The sequence below is a fragment of the Aulostomus chinensis genome, chromosome 17 (assembly GCF_037954235.1).
Source record: "Aulostomus chinensis isolate RoL2024-O1b breed Wild chromosome 17, RoL_Achi_v1.0, whole genome shotgun sequence".
In the NCBI taxonomy this organism is placed as follows: domain Eukaryota; kingdom Metazoa; phylum Chordata; class Actinopteri; order Syngnathiformes; family Aulostomidae; genus Aulostomus; species Aulostomus chinensis.
This window is the reverse complement of record NC_141336.1, coordinates 16,430,512-16,455,526: the sequence shown is the minus strand read 5'-3', so window position 1 is coordinate 16,455,526 and position 25,015 is coordinate 16,430,512. Positions and strand designations below refer to the sequence as shown.

Genomic DNA, 25,015 nt, shown 5'->3' with positions numbered 1-25,015 from the left:
AACTCCGCCCCTAAAACAAAGCAGACCTAATTGTTCCTTCTTGCTCTGTTGCACTCACAGATGCGATTATCAATTTGAATAATGAACAACATTAATTCATCAAGTGATTTGGGAGGTAACTCATTAATGTATACTGATAAGGCATGGATGAAGGTGGTTGCCAGAACTGCTGTGTTCCACTCTGACTTGGCAGCCCATGGGAGGAACTGGACAAAAAAACTCTGCAACGCTAGTTAAACCTTAACCTAGCTTAAACTTAATTCACTATAAAAAAAAAAAAATGGAAGGTTGCAACTCAAAAACCAAACTACATTGGGCAGTGAAGCCTATGATCCCAGGTGCCATTCATAGTGGAGAGGCCTGGTCATGGTCTGGGATTTGGCTGTGGAGGAGCTTGCTGGGCTGCCAAAGTGGAGGTGAAGGAAAAAAAAACAAAAACCTCTCTCTCAATCAGCATGAGCATGTTGCTGCTCAGTGATGGTGCAGAGTAATTGCTCATCAGAACCAATGATAGCACCTCCGTGCACCACTAGCTGAGGTCTATTGAGTCTGAACTTGGTTGACTCATTCTGTCAGCGGAATTAGGGAGAGGGACCCAACTGTGGAGCGGGTAGGGAATCTCAAAGTAACCGTCCAGGGGTTCCTACTCAAAGGCAATCTGGATGGGGTAATATAACTCAATAAAGAAACAACAACCCCCTGCCTGCACCCTTGCACAGCTGAGACAAGGAGAAAATAACAAGACTTGCTGCCGAGCAGGTGGAGGAGGAAAGGGCAAACAGACCAGACCAGACCAGACCAGAAGAAGGCACAAAGAGGGTTGAGACAATTGGTGAGCAAGTTCTACGGAATGTAAACAGAACTGACATAGGGATGCTTCCTCTGACTCTGTCAGAAAACACAGAGGCAGCAAAGTGCTGGGTCACAGGGCTTATTATAACCTTCCCACACCTGAACCCGATCTTGATCGGACACACCTGCCTCTCATCAGCCATCACTCCACAGAGCTGACCGCTATCAGTGTGACTGAGATGCCGGTGCACCTCATACGTGAATGCTGATACTCAGATGATCATATTGATTACAGCTTAGGAGGGACTACATGGTACCAGTGTACTTGTCCCAAATGTCTTATGAGCTGACTATCATTTTATTCGTGGGCCAGCCACTTCTAAAGTCCTTATTTTAGAGCTGCTCCACCTGATACTGGACCGAACGAGACCCCGCTGTTTCCATTTTAGCTCAGTTATCTCTGAATACTACTGAAATGTGTTCATGAGCAATTGTGAAGTGTCTAATGTAAGTAATAACCATGTGTAGCTTTTTTATACATTTATGGAAGAGTTTAATGTGAGCCAGGCCGTATAAAAACGATGACATCATAGCACAGCCGAACAGGGTTGCTCGTCCAGCATTTACTGTCATGATCACGCTGTCATCAAATCAGCACTCACTGATAAGTTTAAGAATGAAAAATGGTCAGAACATTTTTTTTTTAACTTATAATTGCAGTCACTCTTAAGAGCAACGGAGAGGATAATCATGATCCACAAGTCAAAACTTTTTTTTAAAATCTAATTTCTCTCATGGTGGACCAAAGTAGTTCGCATGCTGGTGCTCTCTGCTAAATCTTCCCCAGGGTGTGTGAAACTGGAAAAGAAAGGCAGCAGGTCACAGACTGATCTGGTGCTCAGTGGTTTCAGCTCCACTGGGGTTACTTACTTTAAGTCTCCTCTGAGTCCTGTCGTACCCCAGAAAGCATTGTGGGAAAAAATGAGTCTGATTTATGTGCAGCCATTACACCAAAATGTTAATTTGATGGTAAGTCATAAGAGGGGTCCTTTGTCAGCCGGGAGAGTTGCTTGAGGTGAGAGGGGACAGGGGAGCTGCAGAGGGGTAATAAGATGGCGACGGAGCAGCCACATAATGTGAATCTGATGTGCTCTGATGGCTCGAGTGCGATCATGAATGAGATTGAGAGCGGAACTTTTAATGCAGGTGATGAAGGTCGCTGTTGCCTCAAATAAAGAGTGCTTGCTGATGAGACGTCTCTCGTAGCTCAACAAGCCTTTTAACCACAGATATTCTGACTTCACAAAGCAGGAAAAGCACATTTAGTGCTCCCTAACTAGTGCTGCATGACAATTAACCACCTCTGCGCATTCTCATTTGAAAATGAAATTGATTCTGTTGCGGTTTCATTGGAGGCATCTGCTGCATCGAAACAAGCGCTCCTCCTCCCTCCTTCGACGGATGACAAAGCGACATTTTGCCACGTGATGCAGGGCAGCAGAAAGTAAATGAAAAGTAAATAAACCCAGAGAGAGTGAGTGAAACACACGAGAGAATGACTGTGTGAGGGAAAATAAAAATAACAAAACAGATCCAGAAGAAAGCCCCGCTGATGGTGAGAACGAGATGAGGAATGTAACCACTGAGTTTGTACCAAAAAAGCTTCACATTCTGCAGAGTGGAAGTTTTTTGGATTCACACAAGACGATGAAAATCATACTTCTGTTCGCTGCGAGCAGCTTTTTTTGAGATACTTGTTTTTTGTCCAAGGACATGAGAAAGAAACGTGACGGGCAAGGAGTTGTAAAATGCTCGATCAGTTCCACTGAATAAAACGTGTTAAATAAAATGAGCTAAAGGCTAGATTTCCAGTAAAACTAAACTACTTTTTACAAGTTTAAGGATGCTTTTACAACTACTTTTATAGTCAGTTTGATTAATCTGAATCCCTTGTGTACCTGTCCCTCCTTTAGCGTTATCTGGCCTTGTTCCTTGCAGCCGATGAATGTCCGGTTACACCTGAATACTTGGTCTCCAGCCCGTAGCTGATGAGCGTAGGCTGCCGGGAAGAAACCGATCCTGTCCTCAATTACCCCCTGAAACAAACAAAAAAAACCCAACACCGAATAACCAAAATTTAAAATAGATGACACACGGAGGGTCTGTACGATGTGTAAGAGGATTACAAGCCCAGCGCTTTCAGAAATGATTGGATAAAAGCCAGCAGTGTTTCTGTTGGCTATAGTATCTATAAATGTGTTATTCTATATCATATAAAGTATACAAATGACCTGACCTCATGTAAATTGCAGTTAATGGGAGGTGGCACATAGATGTGCAAAGACAAAAAGACCAGATGCTTCTGTTCACAATCGTGTTAGAATGCAGAATGAGTCTCTTCATGGTCTGTTGGCGGCAGGAAGCCTCACGTTTGTCTCTGTAATTTATCCGTCTTATCAGTGTCTTCATGAACAAATGCAGACAGAAGGATGCATAAATGCGTTTCCACATTATAAACAACTCTGCATACAAAAATGCTGTCAATGCGCACAAATATTTTGTGCGTGATTAAGTTCATGAATATATATCTGACGCAAACACCATTCACCACCATCCATTTCATACAAAATCCAGAAATGAAGGTAATTAAACATAGCCAAATGTGAAATCCTACCAAGTCTGCGAACATATTTCCCTTTTTTCATGTTTAATTTTATTCTCGTGTTTTGTGGCACTTTCTGTGTTTTTCCCACCTTTCTTAATTGCTTCATTTGTGTCACCTCTGCCTTGTTTTACTCACCTGGGTTTGGTTACCTATCAGTCCCCGTGTCTCTTAAACCAACTTATTCTCAAATTTAGCAATTTGGAAGGTGATTCATACAAATAACGATTAACTCAACTAAAATAAGAACAAATGTGTTTTGTTCCTACCTTCCACCAGTCTTCATTGGAGTCGTCGGCCAGCAAGATTCTGTCTCCTGCTCTGCAATATTAAACACGAAATAAGAGAAATCAAGACAGAATTTACATGTTGAACATATGAATGTAATAGGAAGTTCTAGAGTAAAAAAGAAAGATATCATCAAATAGAGCCTCTCCACAATGAAGAGCTAAAAATAAGAGGTCTATATTTTGGGAAATGCACATACAGGCTTTTTTGCTTAGCATTAGATAACAGTACATTCCCATAACTCTGCGCCAAATATAAATCTGCAGCCAGCATCCTGTTGGCTAAAAATAAGCAGGGGAAACAGCTGGCTTGATATTAATATTTAATATAATTTAATATATTAATATAATATAATTTAAGCTAATGGGTGAATTTATCGGCGGCACGGTGTTGCAGTGGTCAACACTGTCCCCTCACAGCACGAAGGTTCTGGGTTCGAGTCTCGGCTTGGGTACAGGATCTCTCTGTGTGAGTCTCCATGTTCTCCCTGTTCCTGTGTGGGTTCTCTCCTGGTACTCCAGCTTCCTCCCACAGTCCAAAGACGTCAAGAGGGGACGAGGCTTATTGATACTCTAAATCAGGGGTGGGCAACCATGTACCATGGAGGGCCGTGTGTATGCAGGTTTTCCTTCCAACCAAACACTTGAACAGGTGATTCCACTGATTAACACACCTTCAGCCACAGGGGAGTGTTAATCAGTGGAATCACCTGTTCATTTCAGGAACTGTGGAACCGTCACATGGCAGCATCCTTCACATCAGCACGATTGCTCCGATTAGTTGTTTGAGAACTTTCCAAAAAGGAACATTTTCCATCACCACAGAGGGTGGGAACATTTTCTTTATGTGTGTATGAATGTCTTCCTGAATTAAATGGCAGGACTTTAATAACTAAAGGAAGAAGTTCAAAAACATTTTCAAAGGTCTGAAAAACATCAGGATTCAAGAACTTAACAGAACGTCTCCTCTTATGTCCATGAAAGTAGCTTTATCTCTTCCCCTAATTTGTTTAGAGGTAAATTTCCTGTTCATTTTTAGCACTTTTATGACACGATGCACCTTTTATACTGTTTTGACCTTCCTTTCCAGGAAGTGCATGAATCACTGAATCACACTGCAACATGTGTCATAATCACTAGCATCTGCTCAAAGCCATCGGCTAAATTTGACCAATAAAAATCAAAAGGACCGGCGTAACTGAGCAAAATGTTGGTTTACGTAATCCCCCCCCCCCCCCTTGTGGTTTAGATACAACACAGTTTGTCCTTTTGCTCAGTAATCATCCCCATGAGTCAGAAAAAACACTGTTTATTGTCGGCGAGAGAAGCGCAGCAGCCGATGTCTGAAACTCTTGTAAGGTGATGAAAACAAAGGAGAGACATGTTGCTCCAATTAGAAGAACAGGAAAGGAGCCATATGAGCATCTCCTCTAAAAACAGAGCCATTCAAATCAAGCTAATCATGTAAAAGTGGAGCATGGAAGTGAGAAAAAGACCTGGTGAAACAACAGCAAATGAACAGTGGGTTCTCAGGATTTTTAACAAATGCAGCACTCATCGTCATCATTACAATCACCACATAGCTTAAAGTAATCACTGAGCAGCGACTGAAACTAATCACAAACCTGATTTTCTCGCTCAAAATGAAAATTGAACCTTTTGATTAAGGATTCTTTCCCTCTAATTTTATGCTTTATGTGTTTTATCCAGTGATTGGAGCCGAAAAGAGGAAGACACAATTGTAGGTTTTCATAAGACATGAATGCAAAAGCAAAGCTTGGTGAGTTGTCGCTGTATAGCAGGTTGCTGGGGAGCCATTGAGAAGAAACCTATGAATTTCAAATGAAGTCCTGATGAATGACGTTTTTCGCAAGAGAAAAAAAACAAGAGGAGAAACATGCTCTCATATCCTTAAATCCTCTGAGGGTTCATGTAAGAACCAGGAATAAATGGGTGCTCGGGCTGAACCACTGCTCATGATGAATATTCTCCTTCTTCTTGAGAGCCTGATCCAGATCATGCCCAATCAATCACGTGTAGGGGATGAAATCCGCAGCAGTGTTTCAGACTGAAATAAGACAGGCTAAACATATACTGTGCAGCCGAGGCTATTTTTGGATGTGTTTACGCAAATAAAATACATCTGGACAGGGAATCGTGGGCTGTTCAATCACCCATTGCGTGATGCATTGTTAGCTTTTCGATCTAATCGGAGACATTTGTCACAGCAGGAAAAGCACAGGTGTACATTACATCCAAGCTGGCTCACTTTCCAGCTGTTGTTGTGCACGTCAGTGTTGAGGAATTTTGTTTGATGAAGGAATTCGTCAGACACAAGAAACAGTCTGGAGAATCAGAGATGGCTGACACCGCACTCTTTTTACGGGATGTATCCAGTACAGACGTACAAGGCTCGCTGTGAGATGAGGTTGAGTCAGCTCCCCCAGAACATCTGTGTTTACCCTTGTAAACAGTCATGCTAGTAATGCCGGACGCTACCAGTAACACCTAATCGGAACATCCGACACAATGTGACCTTCAAGCAGTCTAAACACAGCTATGCATCAGGATAACGCTGGCGTCGTAAGCGTCAGCTTTACTATCAGTAAATATTCTAACAATGAATTTATGATTATGAAAGAACTTATGGAAGACGGGGTCGGATCAGCACTTATCCTTACAGATGAATTATGAGGATAAGACCAAGAAAGTTAAAACAAAGGATACCAGATGAAATTCCTTATCAGTCAGTATCAAAGACGCGTTCTTGATGTTTTTAACATCCAATGCTGTTCCTTATTTGACAAGTCAAGTTGTCCGCAGAGGAAAAGGCCTACGCTTCTTGTTCTGTTAGTATCAGCACCTTTTATCAATGGAGTGCTTCTTCAGTAAGTTCATTTTTAAACAGATTTTAAAACACCATCATGACAGAACGGAACTGAACAACGCCAATGTGGCGTGGCTCCAGCAGAGGGACACGACAGTGGTGCAAAATTAGCAAAATGCACAAACGAGGGTGAAGGAAGCTTTTGACAATTATTTCTATCTATTGTACATAAAACTAATAACTCTACATCCAAATGGTTTTTTTGGCATTAAATACTTTGCAAAAATCTAAGAATTAAAAAAATGAATGAATAAAATTCTAGCTGTATATTGTCTTGTTTAACCTGCCAAGGAACTGCAGATGCAAATTAGCTCAACAAGCTGGCTCAACGCATCAAACGGGGCACTCAAAGTGCTTAACAGTGTCGTCTCATTCACCCGTACACACACACGCGCGCGCACACACACACACTGATGGCGGAAGCTGCCATGCAAGGTGCCATCCTACTCATCAGGAGCAATTATGGGTTCAGTATCTTGCTCAAGGACACTCTGACATGGTCACTTGGGGAAGTGAGGATCAAACCAGCGACCCTTCAGTTGCCAGACGACCACTCTACCACTGAGCCATGCCGTGGTGACATTTATGTTTAAATTGGACATCTTCCCTTTTACAAAAAGTTTTCTCATAACTATTATAATTTTTTAACTGGTAGATAAAAATACAACTAAAATTCTATTAAGATATAACCAAACACATACAACATATACATACTGACATATATAAATATGTATGTAACACATTAGAACTTAACGCCAGGTTTTTTTTCTCTTTGTTGCAGAGATGAATTCAAGAGTACGCGACTGACGTTCACAGACCGTCACGGTTCCACAGAAATAAATCTCCGACGACCATCAACAGGATGTAAATTTAAATTCAATTTTCTAGTCTCTGGACACGGAGATCATTTGAGTTTGGAACAGGAAGCCAACTGGATATCTCGGTATAAAGATTGACAAGGAGCAGACAGCCCTTCACCAGCAGACAGACACGTTATCTCAGCCAGTGACTCATCCAACTGCAATCAGCGGGTGCAGCTTATGTACATGTAGTTTAATATGATGAACACTACAGAGGTAAAGAGGACGAGCAACAGGGAGCCATCGAGTCTATCGCTGTCTCTCTCTCTGAGGCTGCGTGACAAACCTTCGCAATCAATCAATATATCCTATCATGTCATAAATCCAAATACGAGAACAAACCCCCTCCTTCACCTCCATCTGTGAACGAGTCACAACGCTGATGCCAAAATTAGTTTAGTTATACAATCAGTCATTAAGGTGAATGATTATCATTAACAAGAGTAATTGCAGTGTTTAGGAACTGGAATTGAAGCAGATGATTCGAGTGTAATGATTAAGTGATCAGCGTAGCCTTCTTTGTTTTAACCCTTTAAGCTCTGATGCTGTGTAGGCTTTGTTCTCCATCCTTCCCTGATGTGACATCTGCATCATTTTTGGTATTACTTTTTCTTTTTTTTTTAAACTGGCTGTTGGACATTGAAGTAAAAGGTGTGAGCTTTTTTTGGTTCCTATAATATTTTTCTTTGCGTGACATGAGGCAGAGAAATTAGTGTTCAACCGGACGTTGACACCCTTTTCCAGGAAACCCTCAGGCTTAAGGAGGTTAATTTAATTTATAAAAATGCCATTGGTGCTAGGAGTTTTTAGGTCTAAATGGATTCAATTTTGGCTTGTGGGGATATTTGGGGATGTCCATGAATTCATCAGATGCGCTGGATTCAATCTATTTTCATAAGAGAATTTATATCTGATTCAACAGTCACAAGACAATATTGCGGTACATGAGTTCCAATAGTTTTCTTGTTTAAAAAAAAACTGCCAAAATAAATAATTGTTGACTTGACTGCTGGGAACTTACCTCATCTCCAGGTCGTGGCTGTCTTGAGGAGTGAAACTGAACAAGGCCACATAGGTGTTGAGTTTGAGTACTTCCTTCTGTAGCTGGCTCAGCTCCAGCTAGACAACAAACACATTAAATCACACTGTTGGTTGAGGATGTGAAAAACTGCCCATGAAGCTACACACACACACACACACACACACACACACGCTATTATATTGTTACTTTTCTTGCTATTGTGTTTTACCATAGCCTTCTGGCATCCACAAAGAGGAGAAGCCCTTGTTTATCGTGGACTGATACACTGAGGAGCTGCTAAAGTTCCTCTGCAATCTGTTCCATTGAATCCACCATCAACACGAGTGGGAGAAACAGGATTCGCCACACTGGGTTTCTTGAACGCTCAGGAAGTTAAAACAGTAGAGGGTTGTTGTGGGTGTAGAGGAAGTTGTCAGAGAAGTGTTAACACAATTTGCAGGGAAATGTGCTGCCGTTCTACTGCTCTTTACACCCTCTGAAGACACTGGTGGGTGTTTTTTTGTTTCTTCGCCCATACCTTTAGTCTGAATCCTGCCTGCTGCATCCCTGAAAACCCTCCAAATAAATGATCATACTCCTGCATGGAGCCTGGAGGAAAATGGTGCTAAAAGATATGAGAAACTTTTAAGATATGCTCATGAAGAAAAGTGTTTTTGGTCTTTTTCTCTCTATTTTTTGGGGTCTCCAGGCGTCACCCATGTGAACCGGCAATGTGGCTGATGGATGAGTTCAGTTAACAGCAGCCACAAGGTGAACCGCCTCTGTAGCCTCTGGGTGAGAACGGCAACATCAAACAGTCGCAATCCATTATGGCTAACGAAGAGCTGCTCACTTGCATTGAGAGGCTCTTGATCCTGCGGGAGCAGGGATGAGAGGCCAGCCATGCAAAGATAACAGCCTCCGTCGTACAGTAAGTCACTTGTTGGGAAAGACACACCGACACCCAAGTTAGTTAAGCTACGCATACAGCAGACACAGGGACACATTAGTGTATTTGGATTTGAACCCTAACCCTGACCCCACGTAGCGAATGTACTTAAATATTCAGTTTTTGAGCACCAAAGCATTTTCTTTCCGTTGGAAATGTCCAACTGGGAGCAGTTGATAGCACTTCTCAGACCCAGCAGGGACACTTTGGTTGCTATGATACGAACGGAAGTAAAAAATGTCAGCGCAAGGTAGAGTGCTTGGTCTGGATGAAATAAACACTCAATAAACACCATAGAGAGATGGGCCCATGAGAGGAAGCATTTCACCGAGTACTGTCATCTGGTTAAAAAGTCACAAGTAGGATATGACTGCTGGTCTCTGTGGTATGCTTGCGATGGAGGGTGAATGAAAAGTGACAGTGATGAGCAAAGCATCCTCATAAGTCCACACGAGCAAAAAAAAAACAAAAAACGAAGGCTGAAGACATTATGTTTGAGTTGTCTGTCCCATTTTTTCATGAATGCTATATCTCAGAAAGGTCTTGAGGGAATTTGAACCAAATTTGGCTCAAATGTCCACAAAGGCTAAAGGATGACCTGAAAAATGTTGGTGGTCGAAGTGTCAAGATCACTCGGACAAGTACATAATGTGAAGGCATGCACCCATTTCTGTAACACCAAACACTGTGAGTATCATATCATGTGAGATGTTTTTGAAGCCCTGTGTAAAAATGTACTTCTCCCATTGCAAAAATCAAACAAGTCCCCGAAAAACATACAATAGCGAGGGGAGGGGGGGGGTCTAAAAGCTCATTTCTCTTCTCCCCAAACTTCTGAGGGAAATGTATGGCTCTTTTGCAGCTAAATGCTCCACAGTGTTCACCAGCTGGCCACTAACTTTGAATATCTGCTGCTGAATGTTCACCATGTAGTGTACGGTGGGATTACTAACTGGAATTGTATGGGCTGCTAATCAAAACATTATGCTTGCCAATTTCCCCACCGAGGGAGGAATAAAGGTTTATCTTATCTTATCTAAAAGATGCTAAGATGCTGCAGTCAGTTAAGAGTTTATCAGATATTCTGCAAGAAATGTGAAAATGTACATTGATTGAAGCAGCTCTACAGAGTGATTAAGAGTTGTCTTATTCCAGTAAGTCTCGTGTAATGGACTCACAATCCTACCGCCAGATATTTGTTTTAACAATAAATGAACATAGAAATGAGAAAAATGCTCCCGAAGGGAAATTAAACTTACAAGGAGAATTCAGAAAAGACAACATCCCTGCTTGTGCTGCACTATTTCACTGTCAATTGATTTCGGGGGAGTTTTAACACTAAACCTGAAAAGTGTGAACAGATGGGGATCCTGCGTGTGATTGCTTGTGTTCCCACTTGTGTCCTCTCGTCCCAAATTGGAGGCTCCTTCTCTGGTGAAGACGCAGTTTTCAAGCAGCGTCTCCATCTGTCTGTCCGCCAGTGTGAGCTAATGGACCTGTCAGCTGACAGACAAACGGCCTGCTGCCAGCTGTGCTCGGTCCAGCCTGATAACACTGCACGGAATGGATGCAAGGAAAGTATCAGATGGACTGCACTGTGTTGTGATGTGTGTGTGTGTGTGTGTGTGTGTGTGTGTGTGCGTGTGTGTGTTTGCCTTCTATGGTAATTTGTCCATTTTTGTGTTTGTCCGAAGTATCCATGGTTCTTTTTCCACTGTTGACAGCAGAGATAAACATGCTAAGCTAAGAAAGTAAACAAAATAGATGGATGCACATCAAAAATTATGTACAAAGAACACTGATCCTGCATGCTCCTCTCCCTCAAATCCCACCATACAAGTTTAAAAAAAAATAAAAACAGCGGTTTTTGAAAGCTAATTTGTCTCTGTTGCACCATCAGCACTGTGTCTACATAGTAGAGGGATAATTAGAGCAGTGCAGACCGCTGAGCTGCAGATCCAAATATTGAGGTCAAGGCTTCACCGTATCAGCGCAGGCCAGTGGTCGTGTCAGTCTGGGTTTGATTTGTGACAGCTGGAAAAGAAGTTTTCCCCTCAAAGTCCTGGGAAATTCAGCACACAAGCACAGGGACATGCGCTGAATGCTAAATGGAGGTAGAATGGAACACAGAACCATACGTAGTCCAAAACTAAAGTTGGTTCTTCGGGCTCTAAGAGATGCAGAATGACTAGAGGAGTGGAAGCAGAGGGAAAAGATCAAACCTGAAAGTTGCCAACTTCTAAATGTCATTCCCCCAGCCCTTCTGATTTAGAATAACCTCGTTTTTTTTCCAACCCAGGAAGAACCGGTGATATTGGGGGCGCATCATCATCAGACCTGCCCAGAACCCTACTCTATTCTGGTGGTGCACCCCTGATGGAACCCCAGTTTGGGATTCATGGCTACGGGCACTTACTGTACATCCAGGCTTCACTTTGTGTAAATCAGGTATAAATGAATGTCTGGTTCTTGGTGAAAATCTGATATTAATTGCTGATATTTTTTGGGTTCTCCAGGTATCTGAAAGTGGGACAATCCCAGAAGAAAAAAAAATGCAGGACTTTTCTTGGAAATAAAAGATGTTCAAATATGGCCAAACTAAGGAAGTAGTAAGGAAACTTCAAACTCATGTCTGCTCTTTGAGATGATTGAATAAGACCCATACACACACACATTCATCAGTTTATGAAGGTAAAACAATTTTTGCATTCAAATAAACTTCTCACCGAGGAATCCTCAGGTTTTCTTTCTGGCCAGTGGTAGGGGTCCGTCCCATTCTCAAGAACTGTGAAAACTGGGGGTAAAAATCAGAAAAGACCAAAAAAGAATTTTGTCTAGGAGTTTGCATGAATGGGAAAGTTAAAGTAAGATTTTCTCTTCTTGAGGGCATGAAAGCAATGGCAGCTGTACCTAAGAGTGGCACCAAAATATGAAGATTCAAGGATATTCTCACCAAAGTCTGTTGGTTTTCAAGACGATTTCATGATCTATACAGGTTTTCCCATCAGTCAAAGCACTATCAAGAAACTAGAGTAGAAGGCTGAATGTAGTAATGTCTTCTTTTGTTGTAGCTGTGCACTGAATATCAAGGTTTCTCCTCTCCATTCTCTTCCTTGACTGCTGAGTGAATGCTTCAGTTTGTTAACAGTCAGCACCTCTGCCTTTGCTATACTGTGCAGCTGAAAAACCCTCGTCAACATTAGATCGACACACGTTAGACGTGCAGAGGTTCCAATCTGTCTGTCTGTCTGAATTTACAAGACTAAGCCATACCAAACACTGTGAGTTACGCTCAGTGGAAAACAGGGGGAAAAAAAACCTTACTGATGGTTCATGGAAGGAGAATTCAATGTTGTAACCCTCACAGACTCTTGTGGGAATAGCAATAATAGCAGAGTGCTTTTCCCTGTGTCACTACATGGCTTTGATCCACACCGTGTTCAGTAATACACATACCCACCGTCATCACTGTGTTTTCTCGACAGCTCCTGCCTACTACTGTGAGCCACCACTTCCTCTGGAACCTTGTCCAAGTCACTGGTCTGTAAGGAGACGGATGGATGGATGGGTGAACAGACAGAGAGAGAGAGAGAGAGAGAGAGAGAGAGAGAGAGAGAAAAGAGATAAGACAGACCATGAAAGTATGAAACAAAGTGATGCAATGAAAAGAACAGAAAGAAAGAACAGAGAAAAACAAAGAGACAGTTACAGGCAGAGCTGAAAGAAAGAAGGAAAGAAAGAAAAACAAAAGAAAGAAACGAAGAGATAGATAGATAGATGTTTGTGAAGTAAACATGCTGTTTCTAAGTCTACATTTGGAAACCATTAACATAACCCCCGTTGAGATCACATTGTCTCTGTACTCCTCCAATAACACACACACACACACACACACACACACACACAAACACACAAACACACACACTCTAACAGCTGCACAGGACAGGACAGCCCGCACCCACCATCCCTCAGCTTTCCTCATACAATGACACGTGCGGTTTAGCATTCATTCGCAGGGATAAGCTCGCAACTTGAGGGAATTTGTAGTCCATTACACACAAGGACGTAGAGAAGGCAGGAAAGTGCAGTGCTACAATCAGTCCATTCATCTTCAGAGCTGTAACATGAGAGTTTGCCTGTCATCTCCCTTCGTGACTGTTTGGACCAGACTGCCTTTATTGGTAGTGTTTATGGCTCTGCAGAGGTGTTATCTATTTAGACCATCAGCTACAGCATGTCAGCCACAGTGGGACAAAATGAAGCAATATCTAAACTGAACCATCTTCAACTGCAAGTCTGTATGAGCAGTACACTAATAAAGTAGGACAAACACATTTAAAAAGAGCAATCTGAATAGGAAATGTGTTCAGGCCCAAGGAAGAACAACCGTGACAGCTATGTGCTAACATGATATCAAGTCTTCAGCTATGCTAGCTGCAGTGTGATACTGTACTTAGAGGAGGTAAACATGCGAAACTAAAGAGGTAAACAAAATAGATGGCTGTGTATCAAAAATATGTACAAAGAACCTTGGTGTGGGTAGAAGACAAACACAGGCTGACAGGATGAAAGATCCTGTTCTTACCGAGTTCCTGTGTGGAGACTCGGAGCCACTGGCTCTCTTGGCCTTCTGCGCCAGTGATGTTCCAAACCTCAGGGCCTCGTACACAGGGTCCACCTTATTGCCACAAGCTTCAGAGGAGAATCACACCATCGCAAACAACTTGAGGTTTTATAAAAGCCATCTCATCATTTACAATTCAATAAAACCCGTTAGTAAATCTTATAAAACAACTCACGTGGATAAGTGGCTACCTGAGAATATCCCGGCCCACAAAATCAGTGTTATTATGGAGTTTTTAAGAGGCTCACCGATGGGCATGACTTCTTTGATGCAGCCGTACTGTTCCTGGATCAGTAATGGGGAGCTGTAGTACCGCCGAAAACCTTTTGGCTGAAGAGGGAACGTCAAACAGGGAAACACAGACAACAGACATTAGAATCAAATCGATAAGCGGCACCGCGGGCAGCGCAGTACTCTGAAATACTGCACATAACTGTTGACTGTTCACAGATAAGCTTTGGAAATCAACTTCTCTGTTGGTCTCTAAATTCCACCAGCCATCCGCCACACTTTATAATTGCAGCTTTTGGGTTCAATTAACTTTGGTGTCATATTTTCTGATGACAATTTAATAACATCAATTTAAAATACTAAGACTCCAACATCTAATTATTTAAAAAATCATGACAGAAAAAAAAAAAGCCCTTTCTAATTCAATACACTTTCAGGGCCACTTCATTATAAAATACTTAGCTTACAAGGTGCACCTGAATGCACCATGAGGTCTATTTGTCTTTGGTCTAAGTATGGTATAAGTCTTCAGTCAGCATTTGACAGAGCAATACAGAGACAAAGATTCACATTAAAATATTTAGATTTTTAAGAGAAGAAAGTGACACTGTTACTAAACTGTAGATGAAGTGACCGCAAGCCAAATGCATTTTAAAAGGATTATGAGATTTGTGTTAGTACGTAATTATTTTTTTCAATTTAATTAACTCCAACGAGCATCAGTCCTTTACTTTGACTTTCCTGATGATTAAGTTGAACACTTTTGAAACAAAAAGGAAGATAAAAATGGATTTACCAAGATAATAGTCAATATTCAGCCAGTCAGATGTTGTGTTTTTTTGTCCAGAAATCCTATACTGGATGAGAAAACTATATCTTTCCCCAAAAAATGTTCTTTTTTCCCCCATTTGTTTATATTCTATGTACCCAGAGGTGCAGGTGGTGAAATCTCCACTGCTAATCAATCCTGATTAATTCTTTATTTGACACTTCAGCTGATGAGATGTCTAAAATAAGCAACCCTTGAGCTTTTCAGGCCCATTGCAAAACATTCAGTTGTCAGACTCATCGAGGGAAAGGTTACACAAGCTTGTTAGTCAAGAGCTCATTGGGTTCATTTGGCTTCTAACAAAAGACTCCACTCACCCTCAGACAGACAGAGTTAACAACATTAATGCATGAAAAAAAACCCTGCAGTATATTATTGTTTTACATGATAACAGTTTTGAACTCCTCTCTGCATATTCATGTACAATCATTCAGGACAGCAGTAGAGGACACTAATGAAGGGCATCTGCCTGAAATGTTCATTCATGAGTGAATAATCTAACTGGATTGCAGCTTGATTATATATTTGTTTGTTTGTTTCTGAGGTTCCAGTCAACGCAGGAAGCAGTTGAGCATGCACATAGCAACACGTCCATACAGTCCACCACCAGTGATGAGAGGAATTGTCTGGCTGGCTGAAGCATTTTTTTTTGGGGGGGGGGGGGGGGGGGGGGGGCGCAATCTTTCACTGAAGTGCATCGAAAATTAAAATGGCGAAATCAAAGTTTACAGAATTTTTTTGTTCTTTGGTACATTACAAAACTTTTTTTTTTTTTTTTAAAGCAGGCCTATAATAAAATGCTGATAAGGATAATATGAAAAATGACAACTGTAAACCGTTAATGGATCAATCCCGAGTTTGAAGTCTACAAAAATATTTTCAGGTTATTATTTTAATTTCCTGGAAAGAACAGTAAATTCACAATATGTAACCTACTGTGCTCAGAGCAGCAGTCAATCTCAGTAAAAGTGAGAGGCTCTCTATTGGTTTTCATTTCTCAGTGACAAATGTTTTGTAATATTGTGATAGAACCTGGGGAAATGTTTCACTGACCTTGTGTTGCTGAAACGCACACAATCTTTTCACACTGATGACAAAAAATCCTGAAAATGAAACTTTCAACAATGAATTCCTTGGCTCCCCCCCCCCCCCAAAAAAAGTGTTTCTATTAACTTCCAACACTGAGAAAGTGACTTCTAGGAATTGTTTAGTGAGTCAGTATAGTGTAAAAGACATCTGCTATTGTTTGTAGCAGCTTCAGCAGTTGGTGCATTTATGATGAGTAAGAGCTCTGATAAGTTTGTCACACTCAGCGTTTTCATTTTTAAAACAAACCGCTCTTTCCTAGTGAGTGTTAGACTTGAACATTAGAACTATATTAGGTCTACACATATCGACTGATCCCTGTTTACAATAAACTTACTTTAGAAATCGTGACATTCTGTTTTCATGATTTAGAAACATTCAAAACATGAGGTAACTCGATTTCTTCACCAAGGGTTATCAAGCCAAGAGAAACAAGCATGACTACAGTGTCCAAGTAAGTCATATTTAAAGCTGCACTCCACTGGGGAAACTTCACTTTTTCTGCTTGACCCTTCAACCTCATTTTCCACTCCTGAGAGCCGATCATATCTCCACGCCTCAAACCTCATGCATCCAGATGCTAATACGTCACAACAGGGAAGACAGCATGTACTAGGATCACTTTTACATGGTTTCCCAATATCAAAGTTATGCATGACTAACACCAACTCATCCCAAATTGTTCCAGATTTCGTCAGCTAGATTCAGCCAAATGGAGGTCACGCTGAGAAACAACAAGGAAGTCAAGTTTAGAATTCAGTCATTTTTGTGGGCTGTGGTGTCATTAGTAGAGGGGATGAATGCTATTGGTGTGTTCTTTTACTAGAACTCTGGGATAAAAATACCCTCCCTGATGCACCAACAGGTCCAAGGATGAATCTCAGTGATCACCATTTAGTAATGAAGATAGACCTGGCAGATGCCCAGGAGGAGGGAAAACCATATACAAAGAAAATAATAAAGATTTATTTCCATGATTTCTTAGAAGAGGAGTAATAATAACATAAGATTGTGACCTCTTCGTCTTAGTAAACACGTAGGCTATTATATAAACCTCCTCATTCCCTCTTACTTGTTAAGGCAATTCTGTTTACTTATGTTGGCATGTGAGTGCAAAATTTAAGCCAAATGTATGACTTGCATTCAGACCTCATTTGAAGAGGAATGGAAATGAAAAAAATGCTGAAATCAAAGTACCTCATGCAAAGCCACCCTGATAAGAAGATGCTCGTAGGAATAATTTTGAAAAAGGCAAAGATTCTAACAGCAAGTTGCAAGTAGTTTATTTACCTGCTATTTAGGTCTTGCTTTCAACTTTACTGTCATTTTATTGTCTTTTATATGCAATGCTAATGTCTTCTTACTGTTGAGGGTATTTGGTAGCTACATTTTGTAAAGCGCTGTGTGTTTTCTTGTGTATTAATGGTTCCTCTGACTTCTGATAAATGGCTCTGAAACAGCATGTCTAGTTTTACATATTTCCCAGGCTTTTCCACCATGGTGTTGGAAAGGGTTCACAAATGTTGGATTATGATGACAACGTTTAAAGGCTCAGTGTGCCTCACATATCACTTTCTCAATCACATCGAAATGTAACACTGTGCCTACTCAGTATAATTAACACAAACCAATTTTACCCTAAACATTCAAACATTTACATTTCTGAGATAGCGACAAATTTTCCATCTCATTGCAACTCTGATAGGTGCATAGAAGGGACAAATAGCATTCAATAGTTCCATAAAAGTTCAACTTTACCAATACTTTTTCACACCTGTAACTGACCACAAATGCGTGACAGCAATAAACGTGGTTATAAAGCTGCTTTGTGCCAATCGTGGGGTGGCAGCGGTTTATGCTGACAGCAGTAACTTGACAGCGGTATGGAGGTCAGCGTTTTTGTTAACAGTGTGCTGCATTAGAATTAGCCGACACACAGGATGAGAGAGAGAGAGAGAGAGAGAGCTATGATATAATGACGATGAGGATGGTGACGAGGGTGGATGGTAGTCACAGATGTACCAGTACACTCACACATTAAGTGTGATTTCGGAATAAGAACATTCTGGTGGGAAACTGTCCGACAGCCAATTCTCATAAGTCTGTTTTGGTTTTTATCATAATGACATCGGAAATTATATTGACAAAGTGCAGAATCTACCAAATCTTCCAAACTTTTCATGGAAAAAAGAGAAAAAAAAGTGTTTTTTTCCCCCTGTTATTTCTCAGAATCGTACCAGTTTGCCCATGCAGCGCTGCTGACCCACTCCGTTCTCACATTTATGATGGAGGCTCATCTTGCAGGCTTTGCAGCGTAGGCCATGCTTCGCCGTGTTCCCAGCCAGGAACACCACGTGCTTGGCTGTGGTACCTGATATACACACACACACGCACGCACACACACGCGCACACACGCACAAAACGAAGAAAAAAACATGTTCAAATCTTTTCATGTCTGGAGTTGGATTATAATGCTCCTCCAAGGTGATGCTAATTCATATATTCACTGTCTTTGCATGTGTATTTCCAGCCAGAGTTTCTGCAGCCTTTCTCATCCTTCAAACCTGTGAAATGACATGCTGAGAATTTTCACAATGACAGAATATAGTCAAAACGAAGCATAATGTGCATTTCTGTAGAAGTGTCTTCAGACTTCTGCCTGTCTACAGCTCACCTTCATTTATTAATATGGGACTCGCATTTGCCGGAATAACAATAACAAACATTCAACGTATTCAAATTGTGCATTGAGGTGTGTGAACAAAGACGGAGAAAGAGATGAGGACGGTTTTGTTTTGGTTGTTGATATGAGATTGCAAAATATCAGACGCGCAAGGCAACAATAACGGGTTTTAATGAAGATCACTGAGCTGAGACTGTGTTAGACTGTGTTTGTTCTACAGCAAGACCATCTTTAACATGATAAAATACCAATTGTCCATCAAGGAAGTTGCTAAATTAAACAGACAAATAAATCCTCTCCTCTGGCTGGCTGCCTTCATGTTTAAAGATGTAAAACATTCAAATATTACAACCTAAAAACCCCAAAATAAGGTTCTGTGTACTGTAGAATATCATGAGCCCAAGTATGACCTGCAGGCTTAAGTTCCCCTTTCAGAGGTTATTGTCCTCAGTGTCTGCTGCACTGAGATTCTACAAGCTTTCCCACAGTTCAGACATCAAATATCAACTCTATTCTGCATTCACAGAAAAGTAATTTATAGAAAGCATGATGACCCGACATGTACCTCAGTGTCGGCGCAGTGGTGGCCCCTAGTAACACTCTGTATCTGAGCACAGAAGATTTTGGGACCAGGACGATTCGGTTTTCCACTGACCGATCCTGTGGCTGCAATCTTCCAACCAATTGCTCTCCCGTGATGAAGATTTCAGTTTTTGTTTGATATACATTCAAATATTTATATCGTCACTCAACTGTATTCTCATGTCTCAAACAGTTAATTAAACCGTTAACTATAATTGGCAAATAGAAGGGGAAGTTGTGTGCCTGCTGGTTGAACTGGAAGCTGCAAAACGTTGGACTTTCCTCCCAGTAGCTATTCACAGCTGCTGGGTTTCTAGCTTGGTGCATCAGAGGCATCATATTTTCACTGTATGTTTGTTTCAGATGTTGGTTGTGATGTCACAAATCCTGTTTTTAAATTTAAGGTGACCACAGAGAAACTTTCCATGATCAGTGAGTGAATTTGAAAACAGTCCTCCAGTGATGATGATGATGTTGATGATAATGAAAATCAGAGATAAAAGTTGGCTCTCAAAACATAATAAAAAAAAAAACCCAATGTGATTTACAAGATAAACTAGATTAACCACCTTGACCTTAAATTTTTTACCAACCAAAATCTTTCCGATTTATCCTCGAGTTCCAACTATTTGTCCTATCAGTGCACGTGCGAGCAAAGGTTTGTATACTTCAACCACTCTGGCATCTTTATTTTTGGACGTCCGGGGCCTAAAAGTTAGGGAACCCTTGTAACATCATACTGATATCAAAGGTACAACAGATTTTAGAGTGGAGGGGGAGACAAATCTCCAATAAAAAAAAAAGTGGCTGTACAATCTTTAAGTTTTAAATCGTGAATCTGTCATGTGATAATTTCATAATCCTCACATAAATTAAACGAGGAGTCGCAAAACCATTGGTTGTCACTAATGTCAGGACAAAAATCCCACCACTTAACAGCCAGCAGCCGTTCTGTATCATTTGACAGACATTTCACATTAACAAGAGAGGACAGTGTTACCAAGTGCCAGCACTGTTATAGTCTTCTGGCTCTTTATTGATCTTGATTTAATCAATGGGCCTGTGCACTGCTCTGGCCTTCACTCTGTGAAAATATGGACATGCAAAGATCTAATTCAGTGGGCGTCAAGAGCACAGCAAGGATATACGTCTCTTTACTGTAAGATTTGTGCGACGTGGGCGGATGGTGACACAAATAAGTCTGCAGCACATTCCGTAAGAAGAGCGCGGCGAGAGGGTCAGCCAACAGAGGTATTAATATTGACTGTAAATATGAAACTAAGAAGCACACCTGATCCCCCCACCCTACCCCGCTCCAACATGACAGCAAACACACGATCCTGTGTGTTGAAGACTCTTTCGTATGTTCCTCAGGAGAAAACAGAGCTCTCTGCTCGCTCTTCACGTGCTGTAATACGACCCGGGAAGCAGCGACAGGAACTTGAAACTCAGTAATTGGTGGAAAACTGGATCTGTGTTTCCCATTTCAAGCTCTTGTGTTGTTTGGCTGAGAAGGTGAAGTTTGTTACACTGAGATGGAAACCAGAGGATATGTGAATCCTCAGTCAGATCACAACAACAACAACAACAACAACAACAACAAAGAGAAACAATGAACCCAACCTGGACCGGTTTTTTAGGTCACGCTTAATCAGGTTAGCACTTAATTGCCCTTCAGGTCAGCAAATATTTCCCTGTTGTATCTTAAATACATCTCACTATCTCTCTGGATACAAATTGAGTCCTTGTCAAGCTGTTTGGCAAGTCTGACCTGACCCAGTCCAACACAGGGAGTAATGAGGCGCCTCCATGTTAACTCATAACAGCTACGAGGGGCAAAGATACAAGAAACTGACAGTTTTTGTTGGCTGGGGATGGACGCTGAGTGTGTTTAGGTGCTTCTTCCCCCAGGCTCAGGAGACACTCTAAGGCCTAACAGCATTACAGCTGAAGGGAAAACACTGCTCTCCCTGGCATTTGGCTACCAAGCCTTTCAAACCCATCCTTCATTTACACTCCAGCTTAATTTCCCATACCTTTTTTCTTTCCCACACAATCTTTCTCTCTCGCATAAATTCTCCTCCATTTCCCAGAGTAACCCCCTTCTTCCCCTTCAACCTGATCTCCCTCCCTCCTGCTGCCCAATAGCTAACAACACATTGATCCATTAATCCACCATACTTAGTTCACGCCTCCTGATTTCCTGTGCAAATAATCTTCATCTTAAGAATAACTCCTACACAAACTCGTCTTCTCAAGCTCCACCAAAACACTGACCAGTGTAGCCCTCTTTGGTTTTTGCAGACTAATTAGTTTTCACAGCCATTTGATTTTCTTTTTCCACCGATCTAGAGAATGAAGGGAGTAACACTTAATAGCGTGTTAGACGTGCAGTGCATGTGAAGTTGTTCTAAGGTATCATCCGTCATCTGGAGTATTCAGATATGAACTGTAGGGGGAAAAAAAATAGATTTCTGTTTATTTGCAAATGCCAGAAACAAGCAGTAATTTATCTGTTAAAATGGTTTGCAGATGGTTTCATGTTCTGTTGCAGTGTTTTCTTCCATCTCAGGATATTTCTGAACTACTTTGTTGATGAGAAGTAGACTAAATATGTCAGTTGATTACCTTTTTCAGATTTTGTCAATTAAAGCAAGATGACTAAGATGCCACTAAAAATAAGATGCATTTAAAGCAAAAATACTAAAACTGAATCCAATCAGCTGCCAAAAAAAGTGAAAGAGACACATTAAGGCTCATGACAGAGAACTCAAAGTCATTTTCACTGAAAAGGTCAACAATTAAAACAAGACTGGAATAGTTTCATTCTTTGACAAAAAACACATACTGAACCATGAATAGAATTATATACATCAAAGATGGTGGCTGTATACATCCCACCCCTCCTTTCAATCAGCCAATTGTATAGTGAGTTGAGAAATATAAACCAATCACATTGATGAACTGGGAGCAGAGTTGAGATTCAAGAAGGGATTTGAGGCAGCAGCAAGAAGACAGATTGACTGAATCAGACATTTTAAAGACACATAATCATAAATTGCTCTCACTCTCAAACTGAAGCAAGGAAGTTGTTTCTCTGAAAACCACGTTAACAAGAATTGTGTCCTCCAGAGGTACATGTAGGTCATTTTGGGACGAGGTCACCGAATTTTTTAAGAATTTGTGACAACAGATTTTGATAAATGAAAGCCTTAAAAGCCTTAAAACCTTGCCTGCTGGCACTACCAAGATGGCTGCTGAGTGATGAAACATGCCTGGAAGAACTTTGCTGATATGCTTTAATATAGTGTAACCTCTGTCTGTCTGTCTGTCTCTGCCTGCATCCCTTTTCTATCTTTGTCTGTCTCTCTCTGTCCCTCTTTCTCTCTCTTTCATCCAAAGAGGTCAAGGCAGATGGCCGCCCACCAATAGCCAGGGTACACTGACGTTTCTGTCCGTTAAAAGATAGTTTTCCATCGCCGTTGTGATGTTGATTATAATTCATCCTGATGAGGATATAAATGTGTGGAATGTGTTTCATGGCAAGCCGACATTTTGCTTCAAACCAAATATGTCGAGGTTAAGTTGGTGCCAGAGTTAGGGAAGTCAGCAGAATTCCTCTGGGGATCCTCAAACTTCTGTACATAAATTTATGGCAATCAAGCTGGTGATGTTGAGTTATTTCAGTCATGACGCGCACCAACCAGCAGACCTACATTAAAAATAACAATCTGTGATTCAACTCTGGTCATTTAGATGAGAACAAGAGAGGATGTCGCCAAACAGAGTGTCCTATTCCTTCAACTATGGACTGGTTGTATGAGTAAATTTCGAGAAGACGCAGGCAGATTAATTGAATATTAAATTAGATGAATGCAGCATTAGCGGGCCTGGTCATCACAACAATGTGTGTGGTGACATATTCAAAAACAAAGTAACTGAAAACACTCCTGACTGAACCCTCAGCATCATGCAGCAACTCCAGCAGGATGTCCGCTGGCCCGACCTTACCGAGTGACCCCCCCATATTAATTTCTCTCAGGAGGTCAATAAAAACCGTCATGTGTATTTCGGGGAATTTATAATACTGATTAGTGTGTTAATCAAGTGAGATTATACGATCATTGCTGATGATCTCAGGAAATGGATGATTTTAAAAGGTAAATGACATGGCACATATTAATGACACAGACTGAGAGAGAGGGAGAGAGAGCGAGAGAGAGAGAGAGAGAGAGAGAGAACAGCTCAATATGAACGGAGACGGCTAAGAAAAAAAGATCCACGATCAACAGTCATTTCCTGCATCAGTCACGTTTTTGGCCATCGTCCCGCCCCCTTTTAACGTACAGTATATCTAGATCTGCAATTTACTGGATGATGTTTTTTTTAAGTGTGGCTCTTGCTCTGGTCTGACAGACAAACTCAAATATTCTCACTCTAGAATATTTCAGACAACAACTTCTTTTTAGCCCTGTCGATCTGGATCCATTGCAGATGAGCTGTTTGAATCAGACTGAGGAAAAAAGTTGGTGAGGATGTACAAATACAGCATAGACATAAAGGATATATGATTTTTTTTTTTCAACTGGATGTTTATTTGGTGGATAAAAGCTACAGAGCTGCTCTACCCTCAGCTTGTCCGCACAGACGATTGGCCCACATGTACTGAAGGGGAGACCCCTACTACGAATGACTACCTCGTACAACCCCACTTCAATAAATCCAAACTATCCTTTTAAGCTCCTTGAATAACAGGATTGAGACATTTACCCTCGAGCACTTCTGCATCATGAAGCATCAGATCTCACAGCTTTTCAGACATATCTGAGCTTCTTCCTCTCGATTATAGTCTGGATGTTGACATGAAAACTTACAAGTTGGATCACACAATTATGGTAACTCTGAATTACTCTAACTCTCCGAAGAAATGCAAGCCTCTAATCAGGCAGCTGGAGAGCAAACACCTGTTTGGATGAGACACGGGTGTTGTATTTCCTCCTCTACCCTCAACGGCTGACACTTTTAATAAAATTAGTAAAATGAGTTTTGAGCAGTTTTTTTTTTTGGAACTGTTTCAGTGTATATGTTTTCTGATATTAATTTTTTTTACAGCACATAGAATAAAGAAAACAATTGATATGGTGATTTAATAATGGTGTAACGTAGTGTGTCTAGCATTGAGTGCACGGTCACCTCCACTCTAATACTTTGTTTTGGTCTTTATTTAAATGATCATGTATGACAATGTTAAACTTTTCTATATAAAGCAAGCTATTGGTTGTACAAATGAGCTTTCTTCGTACCTTTAGATAGTACTAATGGTCAAGCGTTTGTGCAAAAATTAACATAAAAAGTATTCATTTTCAGTCCAGAACAAAAATTTATTACATCAGTTGCACATATCACTATTTTTTTTCTGCTTTAAAATCAGTATAGGTGCCTGGCTCAAAGGTCCCTGAAGCAACTGTCGCACATTATCGTCAATGGTAGATCATGTGAGTAAAGTGTGCATTTTTTTGTTA

General features: G+C 41.0%; 1 protein-coding gene across 4 annotated transcripts in view; it reads right to left on the bottom strand.

Moving 5' to 3' along the window:
- stac (SH3 and cysteine rich domain) overlaps positions 1–25,015 on the bottom strand; it is a 34,317-nt gene that overhangs the window by 2,400 nt on the left and 6,902 nt on the right. For all 4 annotated transcript variants that reach the window (XM_086183141.1, XM_086183142.1, XM_086183140.1 and 1 more), the window contains 8 exons: positions 18,466–18,599; positions 14,331–14,412; positions 14,044–14,150; positions 12,919–13,000; positions 12,185–12,252; positions 8,510–8,607; positions 3,724–3,775; positions 2,751–2,888 (listed from right to left, as the gene is read on the bottom strand). In XM_086183141.1, the coding sequence (XP_086039267.1) occupies positions 2,751–2,888; positions 3,724–3,775; positions 8,510–8,607; positions 12,185–12,252; positions 12,919–13,000; positions 14,044–14,150; positions 14,331–14,412; positions 18,466–18,599 (761 nt within the window). The remainder of the gene's footprint in view (positions 1–2,750; positions 2,889–3,723; positions 3,776–8,509; positions 8,608–12,184; positions 12,253–12,918; positions 13,001–14,043; positions 14,151–14,330; positions 14,413–18,465; positions 18,600–25,015) is intronic.